We start from the raw sequence: 22658 nt of genomic DNA on the forward strand, positions 1-22658 counted from the left end.
TCTATTTCCAAAAAGTGGCCAATCCAGGATACAAGTATTTGGTAAGATCCCAAAAGAGTAACACAGATTTTTGCTAATTACCCTAGAAATAAGTAGAGGATTTCCCTAAGTCCGTCTTAGTAATGGCTTATGGACTTTTCTTTTAGGAAATTATCCACACCTTTTTAAAACCCTGATAAGCTAATGAAAGATTAGGTTTTTACCTGGATAATCTATTTTTTGGTTAATCTTCTCAGGAGACAAAAACAAAAACACTGTGGAGAAGATGATGTTCAAGATGCAGGCTTTATTAAAAGTATAGTTCAATAGTCCAAATGAGAAATACCTAGGATCCAAATCATTAGGGACTTGTGTTTCGACAAAACTGTCTTCCTCAGGGGTCCCCTAAGGGTCCTGATACAAAGACTCATGGATCAAAGGCAAAAACAACTTTTGATGAAACACTGCACGGTTGAGAAATCCTCAAAAGCCATACATTAGGTATTTAATTCATTCCCGCAAACCAGGTTTTGCAAAAGTGTCACTCACAACTTTCAGCACCTCCTATATTGCCCTTCAGTTTTGTTCCAAAGCCATCAATCTCTACTGGTATAGAACACAAAGAATGGGGGGGTACGGGGAACTTCCCCGAAGACATCATATAATACTGTTCTGCTCTGCAAATTAGAAAAATAAGAATTAACAGGAATTTATAACATAGCAGCAATAGTGAACCAACCTGCTGTGTGCAACAAGCACTAAAATCAAAGGAGCCAGAGGCTGAGATATTCACTTACTTATACTGGATTTCTTTACGCTTAGCCATGTAGCTCAGTTTCTCAACCTTTTCAAGCCAAGTACCCCCTAAACCTAACAAATACCAACTGAGTACCCCCGCCTCAACTCCGCCCCAAACCTCCCAAACTCCACCCCTGACTCCACCCCCATAATAATACTAATTGTAATGCAATTTCTTCCATCCATTTTTCATATACACACAATATAATCTTATTAGTACATTATGGTAACCACAAAATTAAAAAAACACAAAGCACACTGTACGCAGAGAAAATGTTAATTATTTATATTCGGGAGTTTTCACAGATGTCAAGGCAGATGACTTTAAAATATGTAATGTCACCTCAATAACTATAGAAAAATAGACAAATATAGTGCGAAATATAGACAGCAGATATAAATTCTCAAAACCAACACATTTTGATCAATAAATTGAAAATAAAGCAATGTTACTTACTGTAACAGTTGTTATCCAGGGACAGCAGGCAGCTATTCTCACTAATGGGTGACGTGATCCAACGGAGCCCCGATGCGGACGCCTCACAAGCAGTCTTGCTTGAAGAAACTCGAAGTTTCGAGTCGCCCGCACCGCGCATGCGCAAGTGCCTTCCCGCACAGCGCAGGGCACGTCTCCTCAGTTCAGATAGCTAGCAGAGAAGCCAACCCAGGGGAGGTGGGTGGGACATGAGAATAGCTGCCTGCTGTCCCTGGATAACAACTGTTACGGTAAGTAACATTGCTTTATCCCAAGGCAAGCAGGCAGGTATTCTCACTAATGGGTGACCTCCAAGCTAACCACAATGGGATGGTGGGAGAGTTGGCAACTTAGGAGAATAAATTCCGTAATACTATTTGGCCAAACTGTCCATCCCGTCTGGAGAAAGTATCCAGACAGTGAGAAGTGAAGGTATGAACCGAGGACCATGTAGCAGCTCTACAAATTTCCTCAATAGGGGTAGATCTGAGGAAGGCTACAGAAGCTGCCATTGCTCTGACCTTATGGACTGTGACTTTACTGTGAAGGGGTAATCCAGCCTGGGCATAGCAGAAAGAGATACAAGCCGCCATCCAGTTGGAGATGGTACGCTTAGAGATAGGATGTCCCAACTTGTTCGGATCAAAGGAGATGAAAAGCTGAGGAGCAGTTCTGTGCGGTTTGGTGCATTCTAAGTAGAAAGCCAAAGCACGCTTACAGTCCAGAGTATGAAGAGCTGATTCTCCAGGATGAGAATGAGGCTTTGGAAAAAACACTGGAAGAACAATGGATTGATTCAGATGAAAGACCGAGACAACTTTAGGAAGGAATTTTGGATGAGTGCGAAGAACTACCTTGTCATGATGGAATACTGTAAAAGGTGGATCCGCAACCAATGCTTGAAGCTCACTAACTCGACGAGCAGAAGTGAGGCCAATGAGAAACACAACTTTCCAAGTGAGACACTTCAGATGAGCCTTGTCAATAGGTTCAAATGGAGGTTTCATAAAGTGAGAAAGAACAATATTGAGGTCCCAAACCACTGGAGGCGGTTTGAGAGGAGGGTTGACATGGAAAAGTCCTTTCATAAATCTGGAAACCACAGGATGAGCAGAGAGAGGTTTCCCTTGAAGAGGCTGATGGAAAGCAGCAATTGCACTAAGATGGACTCGTATCGATGTAGACTTGAGGCCAGAATGAGAAAGGTGCAAAAGATAGTCCAAAACAGAAGATAAGGAGGAATGTTGAGGCTCCTGATGATGAGAAAAACACCAAGTAGAAAATCTAGCCCATTTTTGGCGATAGCATTGCCTAGTAGCAGGCTTCCGTGAAGCTTCCAAAACATCCCTCACAGGTTGCGAAAACTAGAGAGAAGTTACGTTGAGAGGAACCAAGCTGTCAGGTGGAGAGACTGCAGGTTGGGATGAAGCAGAGATCCCTGATGCTGTGTAAGCAGCGAGGGAAACACTGGTAGAAGGAAGGGCTCCCTGCTGCTGAGTTGAAGTAGAAGGGAGTACCAAGGTTGCCTAGGCCACCGAGGAGCAATCGGAATCATGGTGGCTTGGTCGGACCTCAGCTTGACTAGAGTCTTTTGAATGAGAGGAAATGAAGGAAACGCATATAGAAAGAGATTCTTTCAGTCCAGAAGAAAAGCATCTGCCTCGAGGCGATGAGGAGTGTAGATCCTGGAGCAGAACTGAGGCAGTTTGAAGTTGTGGGGGGCTGCAAAGAGGTCTATCTGAGGCATTCCCCACAGAGAGAAAATGTGATGAAGGGGCGTGGAATGGAGAGTCCACTCTTGAGGCTGTAGAAGACAACTCAAGTTGTCCGCTAAGGCATTGTCCGCCCCCTGAATGTAGACAGCTTTGAGGAAGGTGTTGTGGCGAATTGCCCAAACCCAAACTTTCAGAGCTTCCTGACAGAGGGAGGCTGATCCCGTGCCTCCCTGCTTGTTGACATAATACATGGCGACTTGGTTGTCCGTGTGAATGAGGACCACACCGTCGTGAAGCAGATGTTGAAAAGCATTAAGAGCATTGAAAATCGCCCTGAGTTCCAGGAGATTGATGTGGCACTGGCAGTCTGTACTGGTCCAATAGCCTTGAGTGCGGAGACCATCCCAAGCATAAGTCGAAGAGTCGGTCGTGAGAACCTGCTGATGAGGGGGCGTGTGGAACAGTAAGCCTCTGGATAGATTGGAAGAGAGCATCCACCAGTGAAGAGACTGTGTCAGAGCAGGAGTGACCTGGATGTGTCGAGTCAGAGGGTCGGAAACCTGCGACCATTGAGATGCCAGGGTCCACTAAGGAATCCTGAGGTGAAGTCTGGCAAAAGGAGTCACGTGTACTGTAGAGGCCATGTGGCCCAAAAGAACCATCATGAGTTTCGCCGAGATGGACTGGCAAGAGGACACTGAATGACAAAGGTTGAGAAGAGCTTCCAGACGCTGTGGAGGGAGGAACGCTATGAGTTGGATAGTATCCAGAACAGCTCCGATGAAGGGAAGAGTCTGTGAAGGTTGCAGATGAGATTTCGGAAAGTTGATCTAGAACCCCAGATTTTGCAGGAACCAGATAGTGCGCTGAGTCGCCATGACGACTCCCTGAGACGTGGAATCCTTGATGAGCCAGTCATCCAGGTAAGGAAACACCTGAAGACCATGGTTCCTGAGCGCTGCAGCCACCACAACCAGACACTTGGTGACTACTCTGGGTGACGACGCCAGGCCGAAAGGTAGCACTCAGTATTGAAGATGAAGATGTCCCACCCGAAATCTGAGGTATTGATGGGAGGCCGGATGAATGGGAATGTGAGTGTAGGCCTCCTTTAGATCCAGAGAGCATAACCAGTCGTTCTGCTCGAGGAGGGGATACAGAGATGCCAGGGTCAGCATGCGAAACTTTTCTTTGACCAGATATTTGTTGAGCACCCTGAAATCCAAAATAGGACGCAGATCGCCCGTCTTCTTCAGAACAAGGAAGTACCGGGAGTAAAAACCCTTGTTCTGTTGAGCCAAAGGAACCGGCTCGACAGCCCGGAGCTGCAACAAAGCCTGAGCTTCCTGAAGAAGAAGGGCGGTCTGGGTCAAGTTGGAAGGATACTCTCTTGGAGGATGTTCCGGAGGAACTTGATGGAACTGAAGAGAGTATCCCTCCCTTACGATGGAAAGGACCCAGAGGTCGGTGGTAATAGTCGTCCATCGATGGTAGAAATGATGGAGACGACCTCCTATCGGGGGAAAAACTGGGAAGGGCAAAACGGATGTTATGCTCTCCATGAGACAGTCAAAAAGGCTGAGGAACCTTGGGGACAGAAGACGGCTGAGGCTTCTGTGGATGCTGCCTCTTAACAGGCTGACGGATGGCAGGAGCCTATTTGGGCGGGAAACGCCGCTGATATATCAAAGGCGGGCGTGATGGACGAGGAGGAGCAGGCTTGGGCTTCGGACGAAGGATAGATTGAAAAGACTTCTTGTGGTACGAGAGTTTCTTGGTTGCCGCCTCAATAGATTCATCGAAGAGGTCTGTACCAGCACATGGGACATTGGCCAGCCTGTCCTGCAGATTGGGGTCCATGTCTATGGTCCTGAGCCACACCAGGCGTCGCATGGCCACCGAGCACACAGTAGCCCGAGCAGACAACTCAAAGGCATTGTAAGAGGACTGCAAACTGTGCTCGAGAGTCCAAGTAAGGCATGAACTTGTGAAGGACAGACAGGAAACATTCAAAATAGGTTATGAAATGAAAGTTATAATTAAGAACTCTGGATGTCATCATTGAGTTTTGATAAATGAGCCTGCCAAACCTGTCCATCGTCTTGCCCTCTCTGCCAGGTGGAACGGTGGTATAAACCTGGGAGGGGTGAGACCGCTTCAATGAGGACTCCACCAAGAGGGATTGATGGGATAGTTAGCACAGTTACTTACCGTAACAGGTGTTATCCAGGGACAGCAGGCAGATATTCTCACATGTGGGTGACGTCATCCACGGAGCCCCGATGCGGACAGCTTTTCAAGCAAACTTGATTGAAGATTTCAAGTTTGCTAGTGCTGCACCACTCATGTGTGTGCCTTCCTGATCCACTAGAGGGCGCTTACCCTCCTCATGGTCTTCAGTTCAGATAGCTAGCAAAGAAGCCAACCTCGGGGAAGCAGGCGGGTTGTGAGAATATCTGCCTGCTGTCCCTGGATAACACCTGTTATGGTAAGTAACTGTGCTTTATCCCAGGACAAGCAGGCAGCATATTCTCACATGTGGGTGACCTCCAAGCTAACCAAAAAGGGACGGAGGGAAGTTGGCAATTCAAGAAAACAGATTACGCAAAACCGACTGGCCAAACCGGCCATCGCTCCTGGACAGAGTATCCAGGCAGTAGTGGGAGTGAAAGTATGAACCGAAGACCAAGTGGCAGCCTTGCAAATCTCCTCGATAGGCGTCGACCTGAGGAAAGCTACAGAAGCCGCCATCGCTCGGACTTATGTCCCGTGACTCGACCATGCAGCGCGAGACCAGCCTGAGCGTAGCAAAAGGAAATACAAGCAGCCAACCAGTTGGACAAGGTGCGCTTGGAAACTGGGCGTCCTAACCGATTAGGGTCAAGGGACAAAAACAATTGAGGAACCGTCTGAGGAGACTGAGGGCGTTGAAGATAAAAAGCCAACGCCCTCTTACAGTCAAGTGTGTAAAGCGCCACCTCGCCAGGAGGCGAGTGGGGCTTCGGAAAAAAGACCAGAAGAACAATGGAATGATTGAGAGGAAAGTCCGACACCACCTTGGACAAGAACTGGGGTTGAGTACGCAGGACCACCGTGTCATGATGAAATACAGGAAAAGACGGGTCCGCAACCAGAGCTTGCAGCTCACTGACTCTGCGAGCAGACGTGAGAGCAACCAGGAATACCACCTGCCAGGTGAATCAAATGGAGCTTTATCAATGGAATCAAATGGAGGTATCACCAATTGAGCCAGGACCACACAAAGATCCCAACCCACCGGGGGGGCTTTGAGCGGAGGATGTACATTGAAGAGATCCCTCATAAAGCGGGAAACCGTCGGATGGACGGAGAGCAGTGTCCCATCAAGCGGCCGATGAAAGGCAGCAAATGCACAGAGGTGGGCTCAAATAGATGTCGATTTGAGACCAGACCGAGACAAGTGAAACAGATAATCCAGCACTGAAGGCAAGGAGGCAGAGAGCATAGAAACATAGAATATGACGGCAGAAAAGGGCTGTAGCCCATCAAGTCTGCCCACGCTAATGACCCACCCCCAGACTTCACCCGGCTAGAGATCCCACATACATATCCCATTTCTTTTTGAAATTGAGCACGCTGCTGGCATTAATCACCTGCAATGGAAGTTCATTCCAATGATCGACTACCCTTTCAGTGAAGAAATACTTCCTGGTGTCGCCATGAAATTGCCCACCTTTGATTTTCAGCGGATGACCTCTTGTGGTTGAAGGTCCTTTAAGAAAGAAGATATCATCTTCCACCTCGATGCGGCCCGTGATATATTTAAAAGTCTCGATCATGTCCCCCCTCTCTCTACGTTCCTCGAGCGAGTATAGTTGCAGTTTATTCAGTCTTTCCTCATATGGGAGGTTCTTGAGTCCCGAGACCATCCTGGTGGTAATTCGCTGAACCGACTCGATTCTCCGCACATCTTTTTGATAATGTGGTCTCCAGAATTGAACACAACATGAGGTCTCACCATGGATCTGTACAGGGGCATTATGACTTCGGGCGCATCCCACCATTTGTCTAGCCTTGGATGCAGCTTTCTCCACCTGCTTGGCAGTTTTCATATCTGCACTAATGATTACTCCCAAATCACGTTCTTCCCTAGTCCTAGCTAAGGTCTCACCATTCAGAGTGTAAGTTCTGCATGGGTTTTTGCTGCCAAGGTGCATGACCTTACATTTTTTGGCATTAAAGCCCAGCTGCCAAGTCGAGGACCAATGTTCCAATAAGAGCAGGTCCTGCTCCATACTGTCGGGTAAGGTGCTGTTATCTACTATGTTGCATAGTTTGGCGGCGTCGGCGAATAGTGTTATTTTACCTTGAAGCCCTTGAGTCAGGTCTCATGTATATTTTGAAAAGGATCGGTCCCAAGACCGATCCCTGTGGCACTCCACTGGTCACCTCCGATGTATTGGAGGGGGTACCATTAACCACCACCCTCCGGATCCATGCGGTGCTCAGCACACCACGTAGCAAATGAGGACCATTTCTGGGAATAGCATTGCCGAGTGGAGATCTTTCGAGAGGCCTCGAGAACACCCCCACCGACTTGAGAGAAACAGAAGGAGGGAGGCACGTTGTGAGGAACTAAGCTGATAAGTGTAGAGACTGCAGATTGGAATGCAACAGAAACCTCAACACTGAGGCAGCAGAGAAGGGAACATAGGTAGAAGCAGAGGCTCCCTGACATGCTGGAGGAGCAGGGAGAACCACAGCTGCCAGGGCCACAGAGGAGCCATCAAGATCATGGTGGCGCAGACCGACAGGAGGTGTATCAAAGACCTGAGAATCAGAGTAAAGGGAGGAAATGCATAGAGGAACCTGCCTATCCAATCGAGAAGGAAAGCATCCACCTCGATGCGAACCCAGGAGAACATCCTCGAGCAGTATCGTGAGTGAGGGGCAAAGCGAACAGAACTACCTGTGGGGTTCCCCACCGAACAACCACATGCTGCAGAGTCTGAGAATGGAGCGACCATTCATGCGGCCGAAAAGGGCGACTCAACGTGTCCACCAGACAATGCTGCTCGCCCCAGAAATACACCGCCCAAAGAAAGAAGTAGTGGTGTTAACTCCCCCTCCAATGACGAAGGGCCTCCCTGCAAAGTAACAGGAAACCTGTACACCCTGGCTTGGTCACAGAATACATCGCCACCGGGATGTCGGGATGCACCAGGACCCCGCAATCCAGCAACCAATAACGAAAATCCACCACGGCATTGTAAATGGCCCGGAGCTGCAGCAGATTGATGCGGCTGCGACGGTCCGCACCTGACCAAAGACCCCGAGTCCGAAGGCCGTCGAGGTGCGCCCCTAAGCCTAAGCCGAGGAGTTCATCGGCAGAACCCTCTGATGCGGGGATATGAAGAGGTGGCCCACCAACGAAACAAGCGTGTCAAGGAGGGAGGCACCACAAAAGTGCTGGGAAGCGGGATCCCGATCCTGCCATCACTGAGATGCTTGGGTCCAGCGGGGAACATGAAGATGAAACCAGGCGAACATCGGGACATGAACTGTGGAGACCCATGATCCCAAAGGATCAGCATCAGCTTGGCCGAGGCCGAAGACCGCTGAGACACCAGCTGACTCAGGCGCGCAGACAGGCGGCCTGCCGAGGCAGAAAAGACTGGAGGCGGACCGAGGACAGAGGGGCCATCTTCCGGTATAAACAAACAAGGCCCTCCCCCTGAGGCCGAGACAAGAAGGAGCGCAGACAAACTGGGTCCAGGTCCGCTCCGACGGACTCCCGAGACTGGGGCGGACAGAGTCTGAACCGCTCCCAGACTAGAAACTAGTGCAGGTCACGAAGGGCCAGGACCCGACACAGATGGGAGGATGGGAACGCCCAACCGACAGAGGCGAGGCTATACTCCCAGTGCGTAGACACGGAGACACTCCTCCCGAAGGGAGGGGAGGAATCCCCTGAAGGAGAGCAGCCCGGAGGCTATGCGAGAATAGTCAAAAAGGCCAGAAGTCGCCGAAGCCGGCGGCTGGACCATAATCCGGCGCTGCTGCAGCTATTGCGGCTGCTGCGAAGGAGGCCGGGTTAACACAAGAAAGGTATCCGGAGGGCCCCTCCGGAGGAGTCCAAACCACCAAGGCAGAAGGGATTCAGCTGAAGGCGTCCCGATAGGTGAAGGACCAGTCGCGTTCTGAGAGGCGGTTAGTGGCCTCCGCAAGAGAGGCCTCAAGAAACGCAGTACTCACGCAAGTAAAAGTGGCGAGACGATCCTGGAGGTTCGGATCCTCAGCCACACTCTGCGCCAAGCGAGATGACGCGTGGCGGGAGCAATAGAGCCAGAGCAGGGAAAGAGTCTCCTCCAGGAAACCAAACTCCGTACTACAAGATTCCGTCACGGCTGCCCGGAATGAACCGAAGAGAAAACGGGGAACCCTCTCGAACAGGAGCCGGAGACGCCGAGGCACAGAGCCCCAGACGACGTCGAGGCACGAAGCCCCCGTCGAAAACGGGGCGCAAACCCGCAGTCGACGCCGAGGCCCAAAGCCTCAGCCGATGCCGAGGTATAAAGCCCCCAGTGACGTTGCGGCACCAAGCCACAGTCGACTTCGAGGCACAAGGCCACAGTCAACCAAAGGGCACAAAGCCCCAAGCGACGTCAAGTCACAAAGCTCCAGTCGACGTCGAGGCACGAAGCCTCAGTCGAGGCACAAAGCCTCCTTCGAGGCACAAAGCCTCCGTCGAGGCACAAAGCCGACGTCGAGGCACGAAGCCCCAGCCGACGTCGAGGCACGAAGCCCCAGCCGACGTCGAGGCACGAAGCCCCAGCCGACGTCGAGGCACGAAGCCCCAGCCGACGTCGAGGCACGAAGCCCCAGCCGACGTCGAGGCACGAAGCCCCAGCCGACGTCGAGGCACACCGAAGTCCGTCGAGGTTCAGAAGTCGGCACCGTACCAATGAAACTGGTAATAAAGGTGCAGCAGTGCGCTCCATAAAGGGCAACCTCGAGATGAGTATTCCCATGAAAGGAGGCACGCTTCGATGGTCTCGTAGAGGCGGGCACGACTGCACTCGATGCCTGGAATGCCTGAGACTCAGCCGGTGGCGTTACCGAGGTAACGCACCTAGAAGAAAGAAAGAAAGAAATCTTACCGGGGATCGAAGCTACTCAGTCCGATTCCAACGGATGGAAGAAATTTTTTTTTTTTTTTTTAAACAAGAAAGAATGACGAAAATCAGCGATTAGGAAAAAAATAACCCAAAACCGCGGACTTTAGAAGGCACAAGTGAAAAAACTTCACGCAGAGAGTCGAAGAAGGACTTCTCAGCTCCGCGGAAAAGTATGAACTGAGGAGATGCGCCCTGCGCTGGGCGGGAAGGCACTTGCGCAAGCGCGATGCGGGTGAATCGAAACTTCGAGTATCTTCAAGCAAGACTGCTTGTGAGGCGTCCGCATCGGGGCTCCGTTGGATCACGTCACCCATTAGTGAGAATACCTGCCTGCTTGTCCTGGGATAAAGATATATAACCAAGAGGGAATCACAATCATACTGAGTAATGCAACTCTACCCATAAGAGAGAGAGGAAAGGCATGCCACATACGTAACTTGGCAGACAGAAACAAAACAGGGGCCCCACATTAATGGCGTATAAAGTAGCGAGATCATGCGGAATTAAGACTCCAAGGTACTTAAAAGGAAGCCTTGGTCCACTGTAACGGAAACACCTCTTCCCACTGATGACGAATGGAAAGATGAGACGGTAAAGCAACTGATTTATCAAGACTGATAACCAAGCCCAAATTCAGTTATCAAATCCGAAGCCACCAGGAGAGAATGGGCCGGGTTCGTGAGTATTAGCAGTAAACAATCCGCAAACGTCAATGTTTAAGTTCCTGCTCCACTATATGCAACCCTCCCACCTCTGCAAATTTCCACAAAGTACATAATAGGGGTTCAAGGGTGAGAATGAAAAACAAAGGGGACATGAGGCAGCCCTGATGGGTTCCCCGGCAAACAGAAAATTTCTCAGAAGAAGTCCCGTTGACCAGGAGGGAAGCCATGGGGTTCGCATATAGGACACCTATAGCAGCACGGTAAAACTCAGATTTAATCCAACATTTGATACAGATAGGACCAGGAGACATTGTCAAATGTTTTGGCCTCATCTAAGCTCACGAACAAGGTTGGGACCTCCACATGTTGAGCGTGAGCCAGGGCGAGTAAGATCTTACGCACGTTCAACACCGATAGCCACCCCGGAACAAAGCCCACTTGATCCCTGTGGATCAACGGGGGGATATACAGAAGAAGTCTATTTACCAGGATACAGGAAAAAACTTGAGATCCACGTTGATTAGGGAAATAGGCCTGTAGGAACCTGGGAGATCAGAGGCATTACCAGGCTTAAGCAAAAGAGCTATGGAGGCTTCATTACAAAAATGCAGCAAAGAACCGCACCACACGGCCTCGGTATAATATGCCAGCAAAGGACCACAAAGCTGAGTCTCTAAGATACAATAAAATTCACCAGAAAAGCCATCAGGGCCAGGAGCGGTACCAGTCTTACCAGTCCTGATAGCCCTCTGTAACTCAGATGCCTGCAAAGGCCGATTCAGCTGATGAACCACCGCCGCTGGCAAATGCGGCATCCCCAAAGAAGTTAAATAATCGTTGACCATGTCCGCTGACGTAGGAGGGCTAGCTTCATATTGTGAAGCAAAGTAATCCCGTAAAATACGAGCTATATCAGGAGTGCGAGAGACGACCTTGCCCCCAGGTGAGCGCCAAAATAGGCTGCTTGCCTTTATGGGCATCCACTAATTTAGCCAACAATTTACCTGATTTGTTACCATACCGCTGGAAATGATATTTATGATAAGAGGCCCAATGCTGCGTCCTGGACTGAAGCAAAGTATTGAGTGAGGCCTGTGCAGTTAAATACTGCTCCTTAGTAGCCACTAATGGCCTGGCCACATAAGCCCGTTTAGCCGACCGCAGCGCCCGCTCCAACGTGATAATGGCTTTATTTAGTCTCCGAATCCTGGTGCAAGTGCAAGCTAAAATATGTCCCCGAAGGACCGATTTAGCAGTGTCCCAAAACAGAAGTGGATCGTCCAGATGCTGCGCATTATGGCGGACATAGTCCTCTCACTGATAAGAACATAAGAACATAAGAAATGCCTCTGCTGGGTCAGACCCGAGGTCCATCGTACCCAGCAGTCCGCTCATGCGGCGGCCCAACAGGTCCAGGACCTGTGCAGTAATCTTCTATCTGTACCCCTCTACTCCCATTTCCAGTAGGAATTTGTCCAATCCTTTCTTGAACCCCAGTACCGTACTCTGCCTTATAACGTCCTCTGGAAGCGCATTCCAGGTGTCCACCACACGTTGGGTAAAGAAGAACTTCCTAGCATTTGTTTTGAATCTGTCCCCTTTCAACTTTTCCGAATGCCCTCTTGTTCTCTTATTTTTCGAAAGTTTGAAGAACCTGTCCCTCTCTACTCTCTCTATGCCCTTCATGATCTTGTAAGTCTCTATCATATCCCCTCTAAGTCTCCTCTTCTCCAGGGAAAAGAGACCCAGCTTCTCCAATCTCTCAGAATATGACAGGTTTTCCATACCTATTATCAGACGTGTTGCTCTCCTTTGAACTCTCTCGACTAATGCCATATCCTTCTTAAGATACGGTGACCAATATTGGACGCAGTACTCCAAATGCGGGCGCACCATCGCCCGATTCAACGGCAGGATAACTTCTTTCGTTCTGGCTGTAATACCCTTTTAGTCCACCATTACCCCCAAGTCCCTTTCCTGGGTACTCTTATTCAATAACATCCCTCCCATTTTGTAGTTGTACCCCGAGTTTCTGCTCCCCACATGTAATACTTTACATTTCTCAATGTTGAACTTCATCTGCCATTTCGCCGCCCATTCTTCTAATTTGTTTTAATCCCTTTGCAACTTTTCACAGTCCTCTGTAGTCCGAGCTCCATTAAATAATTTGGTGTCGTCCGCAAATTTTATTATCTCGCACTTCGTCCCTGTTTCTAGATCATTTATGAAGATATTAAATAGCAGCGGCCCGAGCACCGAGCCCTGCGGGACACCACTTGTGACCCTCCTCCAGTTGGAGTAGTGACCCTTCACTCCTACCCTTTGTTTTCTACCCTCCAACCAGTTTCTGATCCATCTATGTACGTCTCCTTCCACCCCATGGTTCTTCAGTTTCCGGAGTAGACGTTCATGGGGCACCTTGTCAAAGGCTTTTTGGAAATCTAGATATATGATGTCTATGGGGTCTCCTTTGTCCATCCGTTTGTTGATCCCTTCGAAGAAGTGCAATAAGTTCGTTAGGCACGATCTTCCCTTGCAGAAACCATGCTGGCTGGTTATCAGAAGTTCATGTTTTTCAAAATGTTGATCGATGTTTTCTTTTATCAGTGCTTCTGCCATTTTCCCCGGAACCGAAGTCGGGCTCACCGGCTTGTAGTTTCCCGGGTCACCTCTTGATCCCTTTTTAAAGATGGGCGTAACGTTGGCTATCTTCCAATCTTCCGGGATCTCGCCTGTTTTCAGGGATAAGTTGCAAATTTGCTGCAGTAGTTCCGCTATCTCATCCTTTAATTCCTTCAGAACCCTTGGATGTATGCCATCCGGACCCGGGGATTTGTCAGTTTTTAGTTTTTCTATCTGCCTACGAACGTCCTCAAGGCTCACTTCTATGGATGTTAATTTTTCTGCCTGACTTCCGTTGAAGAATTGTTCAGGTTCCGGCATGTTGGACGTGTTTTCGTTTGTAAATACAGACGAGAAGAACATGTTAAGCCTTTCTGCCACTACCTTCTCCTCCTTCACCACTCCCTTCCTGTCTCCGTCGTCCAGCGGTCCCACTTCCTCTCTAGCCGGCTGCTTCCCTTTAACATATCTGAAGAATGGTTTGAAATTTCTTGCTTCCCTGGCTAGCTTCTCTTCATACTCTCTTTTGGCTTTCCAAACCTCACGGTGACATTCTTTTTGATGCTTCTTGTGCTCTTTCCAGTTCCCCTCAGTTTTGTCCTTTTTCCATTTCTTGAATGATTTTTTCTTATTGCCTATCGCTTCCTTCGCTGTTTTGGTTATCCATGCTGGGTCTTTTGTTCGATTCTTTTTACACCCCTTCCTGAATCTGGGGATATACAGATTTTGCGCCTCGCTCACCATGTCCCTGAAGAAGGACCAGGCATGATTTACCGTTAGCCAAGTTTTGGAAGTGTTCCTAAGTTTCTTCCTTACCAATTCCCTCATTGCTTCGTAGTTTCCTTTCCTGAAGTTAAAGGTTGTCGCAATGGATCTCTTGCCTTTTGACACTCCTACCTCAACCTTGAACTTGATCATATTATGATCGCTGTTTCCCAACGGTCCCACTACTTCTACTTCCTTTGCAAGTCCCCTTAACCCATTTAGGATTAGATCCAGAGTGGCATTTCCTCTCGTCGGTTCTCTAACAAGCTGTTCCATGAAACAATCCTGTGTAGCTTCCAGGAATTTTGTCTCCCTAGCGCATTTCGAGCTTCCAAGCCTCCAGTCTATCCCAGGGTAGTTGAAGTCTCCCATAATAACCGTGTTGCCGCTTTTGCATTCACGCTTCATCTCGGCTTCCATTTCCTCATCGATATCTCTGGTTTGCCCAGGTGGGCGATAAAATAGGCCCATCTTTATTTCAGGCCCTTTCCTTTCCGGTATTTTAACCCATAGAGATTCCGGCTTGCTGGCCGTTTCTGCTGTGTCCATTTGTGTGGATTGTATGCCTTCTTTTATGTATAGGGCTATTCCACCTCTTTTTTGTCCTGTTTTGTCCTGGCGATAGAGCTTGTATCCCGGTAGTGCTGTATCCCATTTGCTTTCCTCATTCCACCATGTTTCAGAGATTCCAATGATGTCGATGTCTTCTGCGTTGGCCAAGGCTTCTAGTTCCCCCATTTTGTTTCTTAGGCTCCTTGCATTAGCTTATATGCACTTTAGATCCTGGTATTTTGCTGTCCTCCTTTCTTTTCCCTGTGCTTCGGTCCATATTTTCTTCTCTTTTGCTGCAGACATTGTAACCACTTCTTCTGGGTTAGTCGACTCCTGCAGTTTGTCCCTTGTTCCTTCCCAGTCATTTTTCCCCTCGGTATCTTCACAGGATACCGTCTTCCGAATCGTCGACCCTTTGTCAACTGTCGGCTTTCCCCTTCTTCTTAGTTTAAAGCCTGTTCTATTCCTCTCTTGACGTTGTTTGCTAGGAGTCTAGTTCCTGCTGCGCTCAGGTGCAGTCCATCTTTCCTGTAGAGCTTGCTCTTGCCCCAGAACGCCGTCCAGTTCCTCACGAAGTGGAATCCTTCTTCCTCACACCATCTCCTCATCCACGTATTTATTGATTGTAGTTCCTCCTGCCTTTTCACATCTGCCCTCGGTACTGGTAGGATCTCTAAGAACACTATCTTCTGGGCCCTCATCTTCAGCTTCCTTCCCAGAATCTTGAATTGTTCTAACAGCGTGCTTCTTTTGTAGTCTCTCCTGCTGACATCGTTCGTCCCGATGTGGATCACTACAGCGGTCTCTTCTGTCTCCGCCCCTTCCAGGATCATTCCTATTTTGTCCACGATGTCCTTGGTTCTTGCTCCCAGAAGGCAGGTCACCAGTCGGTCCTCTCTCCCTCCTGCTATGTGGCTGTCCACATGCCTAAGGATCGAGTCTCCCACTAGGATCGCTGACTTTCCTTTCTTCAATTTTCGCTTAGGTCTCAGGTCAATGTCCTCAATATACTTCACTCTTTCTTCTTTTGGGCCTCGACTAGCCAAAATCTCCCCCTCTTGCGGTAGTCCTCTGTGGGTGTCATCCTTGAGGTAATCTTCTTCTTGCTCTCCCTTGCATGTTGGTATCCGTGTAGCTTCTTCTTTTATCTGAAGTTCGTTCTCTTCCTCCTGTATGCCTCTTCAATGAATCTCTCGAGTTCCCTGACTTCCTCCTCAATGTGTCTCTCCGTGGTGTGAAATCCTTCTAGCTCCTGAATCTTGTCCTCTAGTCGCTTGACCTCCTTCTTCAAGCTTTTCAGTTCCTGACACCGACTGCATACATATGGCTGTCTCCCCGAGGGGAGATAGTCATACATATGACAGTCTGTGCAGAACACTGGAAAGCTCATCTTCTGGCTTCCTTCTGCTTCCATTGTTATTCCTTCTTTAAGATATCAGTTGAGATTTCTTGTGTCCGCTTTGTGTCCTTTCTCTCTCCCTATCTGCTGTTGGTGTCCTCCCTGACTCTCTCTTTGTGCTGGTGCCCTCTCTTTCTTTCACTAACTGTCTCTGGTGTCTCTCTCTCTCTCTACCTGATGCTGGTGTCCTCTCTCTCACTCTCTCCCTCTGCCTGCTTGTTATACTTGTGTGAACGGCTTGGCCCTTTGTGTCTGTCTCTTTCTTACCTTCTGTGCTTTCCTTCTGTACTTGTTGCTTCTTTACCCTTCTGTCTTACTCCGTTGCCTTGTCCCTTCTCAAAGGCCCTTCGCAAAGGCGCTCTCGCAAAGGCGAGCGCCTTTGCCGCTTGCCTTCACCGCACGCCGAACGGCTGTGCGCCGTTGGCTCCGCCCCCTTTCAAGGGGGAGTTCGGGCTCTGACCTCGCTGACGCGTGGGGGTGGGCGGAGCTAACTCTCGCCGCTGCCCCTGCTGTGGATCGCTTCTATTCCCTGCCTTTTGTCTCCTGCCTCTCTCCTGAGGCCTCTCTCCTCTCTCCAACATAAATTTTCAAAACTCAGAATCTTGAGCGAGATAGACGGGGAGCCGCCAGTGTCCCACACGAGCAGAAGAGGCCTCCAAAAGGATATCAATCCAAATGGGCGCATGATCAGAAATGTGAATATAACCGATGTGAGCCGCAGTGACCTGCGAGAACAAAGAGGAAGACAATAAAACATAATCGAGACGAGACTAAGAGCTGTGGCCTCGAGATAAATGAGTGTAATCTCTCACCTCGGGATGAAGGAGCCGCCAAGGGTCAATTAAAATCAAGAGTGGAGCAGAAATTATTAAGCAAGAGGCCACGCGGACCCAGGGGAGTGGTAGGGCAAGAAGACTTATCTAACTCGGGATCCATTGCCAAATTAACATCCCCCACCAGGAGCAAAGGATCACCAGAATAACGTGAGCGCAGCGCAATCAAGCGTTGAAAAAAAGGTAATGCAGAAGAATTAGGCCCATAAACCACTAACAAAAGATAATAAGAATCCCCCACCTGCATGCGCAATAGTAAGTATCTACCCTCAGCATTCTTATCTAAGATCTGGACGCCAATGGGAGAGGACCTACGAAGGAGAACAGCCACCCCACCACGACGGCCTGTGGGAGAAGAAATAAAGACCTCTCCCACCCAGGATCTTTTCAACTTAAGGTGCTCCTCATCCGTCAGTCTGGTCTCCTGGAGACATGAAACATCTGCTTTGGTGTGTTGAAGGAAGGCAAGAATTTTCTGTCACTTTATTAGCAAAATAATGCCCCCCATGTTCCAGGAGACCAGCCTAAAGGGTGTACTCATTGCACAACCAAGAAATCAAACTCCAGCAAAACCAAATATACATGAGCAAGCAAACAGCAATCTAAAATTAGGGACTCTGGAAACCCCCCCCCCCCCAATCCCAACCCCACACCCAATCCCCCCCCCAACAGCTAATCCCACCAAATGGGCCCACAGCCACGCGGATCCCAGGGAGAACATTAAGATGCAAGGGCCACCCCAAACACCCAGTAGAACGGTACAATAACAAACAAGAAAATACACCAAAACCAACAGGTCCAACATCACTGCACCCAAAGGAGATGCACCACAGCTACCCAAACAAAGAAAGAGGCAAACCATAGGCAACCCGACCAAGGCCTCGCAATCAAGACATATGGTCCACAAAGTCCTGGGCCGGCTCAACAGTATCAAAGGATTTCCAGACTCCATTAAAATAAATCTTGAGAATAGCTGGATACAAAAACAGGAATCGGGTCTTCTTCTCCGCCAAGGCCCCACAAAGAGGATGGAACTTGCGCCACCATTCCTGCAAAGCCACTAAATAATCCTGGAAGATCTGGTCTTCATACTTGAGCGAGTCCCACCGAAGTCGATACTGCTTCAGAATTTCCACCTTGTGTAGGTAATTATGCACTTTTGCCACCACCACACGAGGTCGCCGACAATCCTGCGCCGCACGGCCCACACGATACACACGCTCTAAACATAGGGAGCCAATACCAGGTGGGAAAGGAAACTCCGCAACCAGCCATTCTTTAAAAGTAGAGCCAAGTTGCCGATCAGAAAGAGTCTCAGGCACCCCAATAAATCTAAGATTATCCCTCCTTGACCGATTCTCCAGGTCTTCCACCTTTTCCTCGCTCTCAGCCAGGCGTTTCTCCAACTGGGTGATGTGAGATGAGGGCCTGAGCAGAGTCCTCCGTGCTGGATACTCGCATTTCAAGTTCCGTGGTGCACGCAACTGTCTCCCCAACAGAGTCTCCATATGGGTCAGCTGTGTGGAGTTTTTTCAACTGCGAGGATAAGGCAGAGGTGACTACGGCCGTGAGTTGCCGCATATGACCCTCCATGAACTCCGCCGCCTACCCCAAGCACGGGTCCACCATTTTCTCCTCCACAGGCTGCGTCTTGTCCATGGTCTTGGCCACCGTTCTGCTCGTCATGCCTCCTCCCGATTTGGACACAAAGTGGTCCACGTGATACTGGACCGACTGAACACCACACCGAGCGCTGGAGCCGCTTCAAAATGAGTTAGTTGAGCAGGGTGTCGGCGGGGGCCCAGGAGCTAAAGAACATGCGACCTCACTCCTCACTGCATCACGTGATCTCCTCATGGAATCATTTATAAAATAGCTCTTATAATCTTCAAAATCCAGTTTTCAAAATCACCTGTATTTTTCAATTGACTCCTTATTCCTTACACCCCATCCAGGACATTAAGATCAACTGAACACCATCTTCTCTCCATTCCTTCCTTAAAATTAGCACAAGGTGCGCTGCTATTTTTTTGGTTACAGCCCCACAACTCTGGAACACCTTACCAGGTTACTTGCAAAATGAATCAGCGTTGGACAGATTCAAAGGATCGCTTAAAAGTTTCCTAGGACCAAAACTTTCTTATTTAATTTTTCATTTAACATGTATACTCTCTAATTTCCTTTCTATTTTTACCTATTTCTCCTCCCGGTTGTGTTAACTCTACATGTTCTTTCTGTGCCAGTACGGTTTTGTACATCTGTTTGAAATTTGTCCATGTATATTATTGTCTCCCCATTTTAAAATTGCAATCACTTTGAAATATTTGACAATGTGTGTATATCAAATTTTAAATAAAACTTGAAACTTGTTAAAATGATAAGTTTTCTGTTAAACTATACCTCTTGTACATCAGCTTAGGTTAAATCTATTCATACAAATGGTTAATAATAAATTCAAATAAATACATACACACATAAAGCTGCAGCTTCTGTAAGGCTCCTCTTGACAACCACTAGATATTAGATTCTCTCACTGTGGCCAAAGAGAATCTAAATAATTCCTTCTCTCCAAATCGTACGATATTGTTTTTCCAGCTGTTTGCCATGTTAAGTCATCTGCTGTGATTTTCTTCACATACTCTGCTTGGTAATTACTCGAGAAAACTAAGGATTAGCTCACTCCCCCCTCCCCTCAAATTATTTAAGCTTCCCACCTATTTAACAATTCATTTGATGAGAAACTAATTTGTTTTACAACCTACCAGGCGATTACTTTATCTTTCATTATTACATTTTTCACGTCATTAATGCCTTCCTCCTAAAGACAACTGTGCACTTCCAGATTACTATCTTACATTTTTGTGAGCGAAATTACTAAACCTAACGTATATTCATGGTCTCTGTGTATGGTCCATAGCTATTTGCCTTAAGACATGAGAAAGTAAAGCAACACGGGAGAGGAGCTTGAGAAAAGACATCCATAATTTGAAGAAGTCTTGAGAAAATGGATTATCAGGGTCAGGGACTATACACGACATATAAGGTAAACACTGGAATAAGCGCGGACAGATAGTATGTGTGTGTACAGCGCTGCGTATGCTTAGTAGCGCTACAGAAATTATGAATAGTAGTAGTACTGCTACAGTTCTCACTTCACTCCTTTGCCATGCAAAATGATAACCCCTGTTAGCTATTAACTTTCTTACCGCTGCCGGGCTCTAGCTCAGTCTGCGGCATGTCGTTTTCGCTGCCCGGTTTCCGTTTAAAAGCTGAAAGAAAATGAGCTCTGATAAATAGCAACTTTATTTCCAATAGTAGCTCACACTACTGAGCCACGCTTATCAAGGGGGCGCGCGCTTTTTCTTTCACTTTTTTTTACCCGCGCTGTTTTCCACTCACATCCCGCGACAAATCCACATCTCGCGAGAAGTAGACAGAAAAGGCGCGAGATTTTTTTTTTTTTTTTTCTTCATATTCGCATTCCCAGCCCACCAGATTCCTATTTCTCCCATCTCCAATTACCCATTACAGTTCGGAATGGAGAATAAACCAATGAGCTATAGGAAGCGGGACATACCACACACACACTCTCTTGTCAAAAGCACCTCTACGGTCACACAGGTGGAAACTGAAAGTTAGTGAGAGTAAGAGACTCGGATAATACTGGTACATGGGGACCGGTTGTGACAAATCGCTCCAAACAGCCTGTAATATTTCTTTTGTAGTGCAAAAACTGGATTCAGCAGAAAGGGAGCGCAGTTGAAAAACATTTGTAGAGGAAAAAAAACATTCTCTAAACTTTTTTCAATTTGGCAGAACACAGCTACTTAGCAATATGGGTTGGATGTAAAGCATCTTTTTTTCTTTTTTACGAACATGCAGCACTAGATTTTTATAAATTTCATCCACTTAGCACCATTTCAGTATATCATAGATGTCAGGAAAACAAGGTCTCCAAATGGGTTAGTTTTGCGCACACCATAACAATAATAAACATATATTGAGCAAATATCTGTGTCTAAGAGAGAAGGGGTCATTTCTGATGGGTATAGCAGTCTCGGTCAAGTGTATGTCAAGCTCAGAGCTGTCAAGTTAACCATTCTAGGAGGAAGACTTTTTGGCTGCTCCTGTATTTCTAACACCCTCATCCTGGTGCACAATAGATAGAATCATCATGGACTACAGATAACCACTGCTTTTGGAATTCATGCAAGTTTAAAACCAGAACTGGCCCAAAAAGTCTCCCTCCTGGAATGGGTAACTTGGCAGCTCTATAAATTAGGCTCACTCACTCCAGCTTCTCAGATTAGCATCATAGCAGCCTCCTTGCGGGTTCCCCAGTGTTCTCAGCTTTCCCCAATCTTGTTTAATCTCTACATGACAGCTTTGAAAACTTATAAGTTGTCAGCTTGGGAAATGCTTTTTACCTATACGGATGACATTTTTATATTAATCGAGATTGACTCAAATATTACTAATTTAACTTTTAAAATAAACCACTTTATTTCCAAACTTCAAACCTGGGCTAAGTCTGTCCAAATGAAGTTAAATGCAGCCAAAACTAAACTTTTGTGGTTAGACCCAAAACTGGAGCCTCCCTACAAATTTGGGGAATTTTTTTTTATTCTTCCCTTACCTTTAAGGATCAAATAAACTCTCTGGTTAAGAAATGTTTATTTTTTTTTCAGTTTACAAATGCTGAGGAAGGTTAGATCTCTTTTCCATCAACATAATTTTTCTGTCATGGTCCAATCAATTATATTATCTCAGCTAGATTATTGTAATGCTATTTATCTTGACATCACAAAGATCTGCCTCCAAAGACTACAATTGATTCAGAATACTGCTGCAAAGCTGATTTATGGAAAAAGCAAATTTGACCACGTGACTCCTTTGCTTTTGAGTCTCCATTGGCTCCTGGTTTATCTCAGAATCCAATTTAAATGTATATGTATTATTTTAAAAATTTTATATGGTATTTTCATTCCTCTTGTTCCTCTTCTATGGAATGTCTATAGATTTTCATATGTGAGAGGCACTTAAACTTTCCCTCTTTTCTGGGAAAAGTATTAAAGGAGTCAAGCATTTCAGCCCTTCTCTGGCTTTTAAATTCTCCCAATTATGGAATGACCTTCCTTTAATTTAGAGGTGTCCCAGCTCTTTCCAATCTTTTTGTAAATCTTTAAAAACTTTTCTATTTGCTAAACACTTTGAAAATTAATTCCCTTGTATTTTAGCATATTTTTAAACTTACTATTAACCACGTCAAGCTTCCTCTGTTTGAAGACTGTGGCAAGTCCGGTACTGCTTCCAATTTGCCCCATGGTAAAAGCAGGGAGAACAATATTTCAGGTGGCAGTAAATTCCATCAGAGGAATTTCCCTAGCCTATGAGGCTGCCTATCCCAGTACAGAAACCTTAGAGGCCATCTCTGTACATCTCTTTTTTCTCTTTCTTTTTTCTTTTTCAGCAAACCGCTTTTATAAAGTGATCCCGCCCCATATGTTTTACCCTCTCCCCTCTCTCTCCCTTCTTCTTTTAACATGTAACTCTCCCCCCTCCCCTTCTCCCTTTTTCCCTCACTTTCATGTCTGTCCAGTTTACGTCCTTGGTGTGCACTTTCATTATTTTTTAATTATTTATCTTTTTACATTTTTATTGTAAAACGGCCAGATACTTGCTGATGGTCGGTATATTA

General features: G+C 47.3%; 1 protein-coding gene across 4 annotated transcripts in view; it reads right to left on the reverse strand.

Moving 5' to 3' along the window:
* Positions 1-22392, reverse strand: part of HELLS (helicase, lymphoid specific) — a 258918-nt gene extending 236526 nt beyond the window's left edge. For 2 of the 4 annotated variants that reach the window (XM_033943358.1, XM_033943362.1), the window contains exon 1: positions 22215-22392. In XM_033943358.1, the coding sequence (XP_033799249.1) occupies positions 22215-22284 (70 nt within the window). In that variant the 5' untranslated portion in view covers positions 22285-22392. Of the gene's footprint in view, positions 1-19430; positions 19630-20166; positions 20376-22214 lie in introns of those variants that run through there. The other 2 variants (XM_033943360.1, XM_033943361.1) reach the window with 2 other exon arrangements.
* Positions 22393-22658: the final 266 nt, after the last annotated feature.

This window comes from Geotrypetes seraphini, chromosome 4 (assembly GCF_902459505.1).
Source record: "Geotrypetes seraphini chromosome 4, aGeoSer1.1, whole genome shotgun sequence".
NCBI lineage: Eukaryota > Metazoa > Chordata > Amphibia > Gymnophiona > Dermophiidae > Geotrypetes > Geotrypetes seraphini.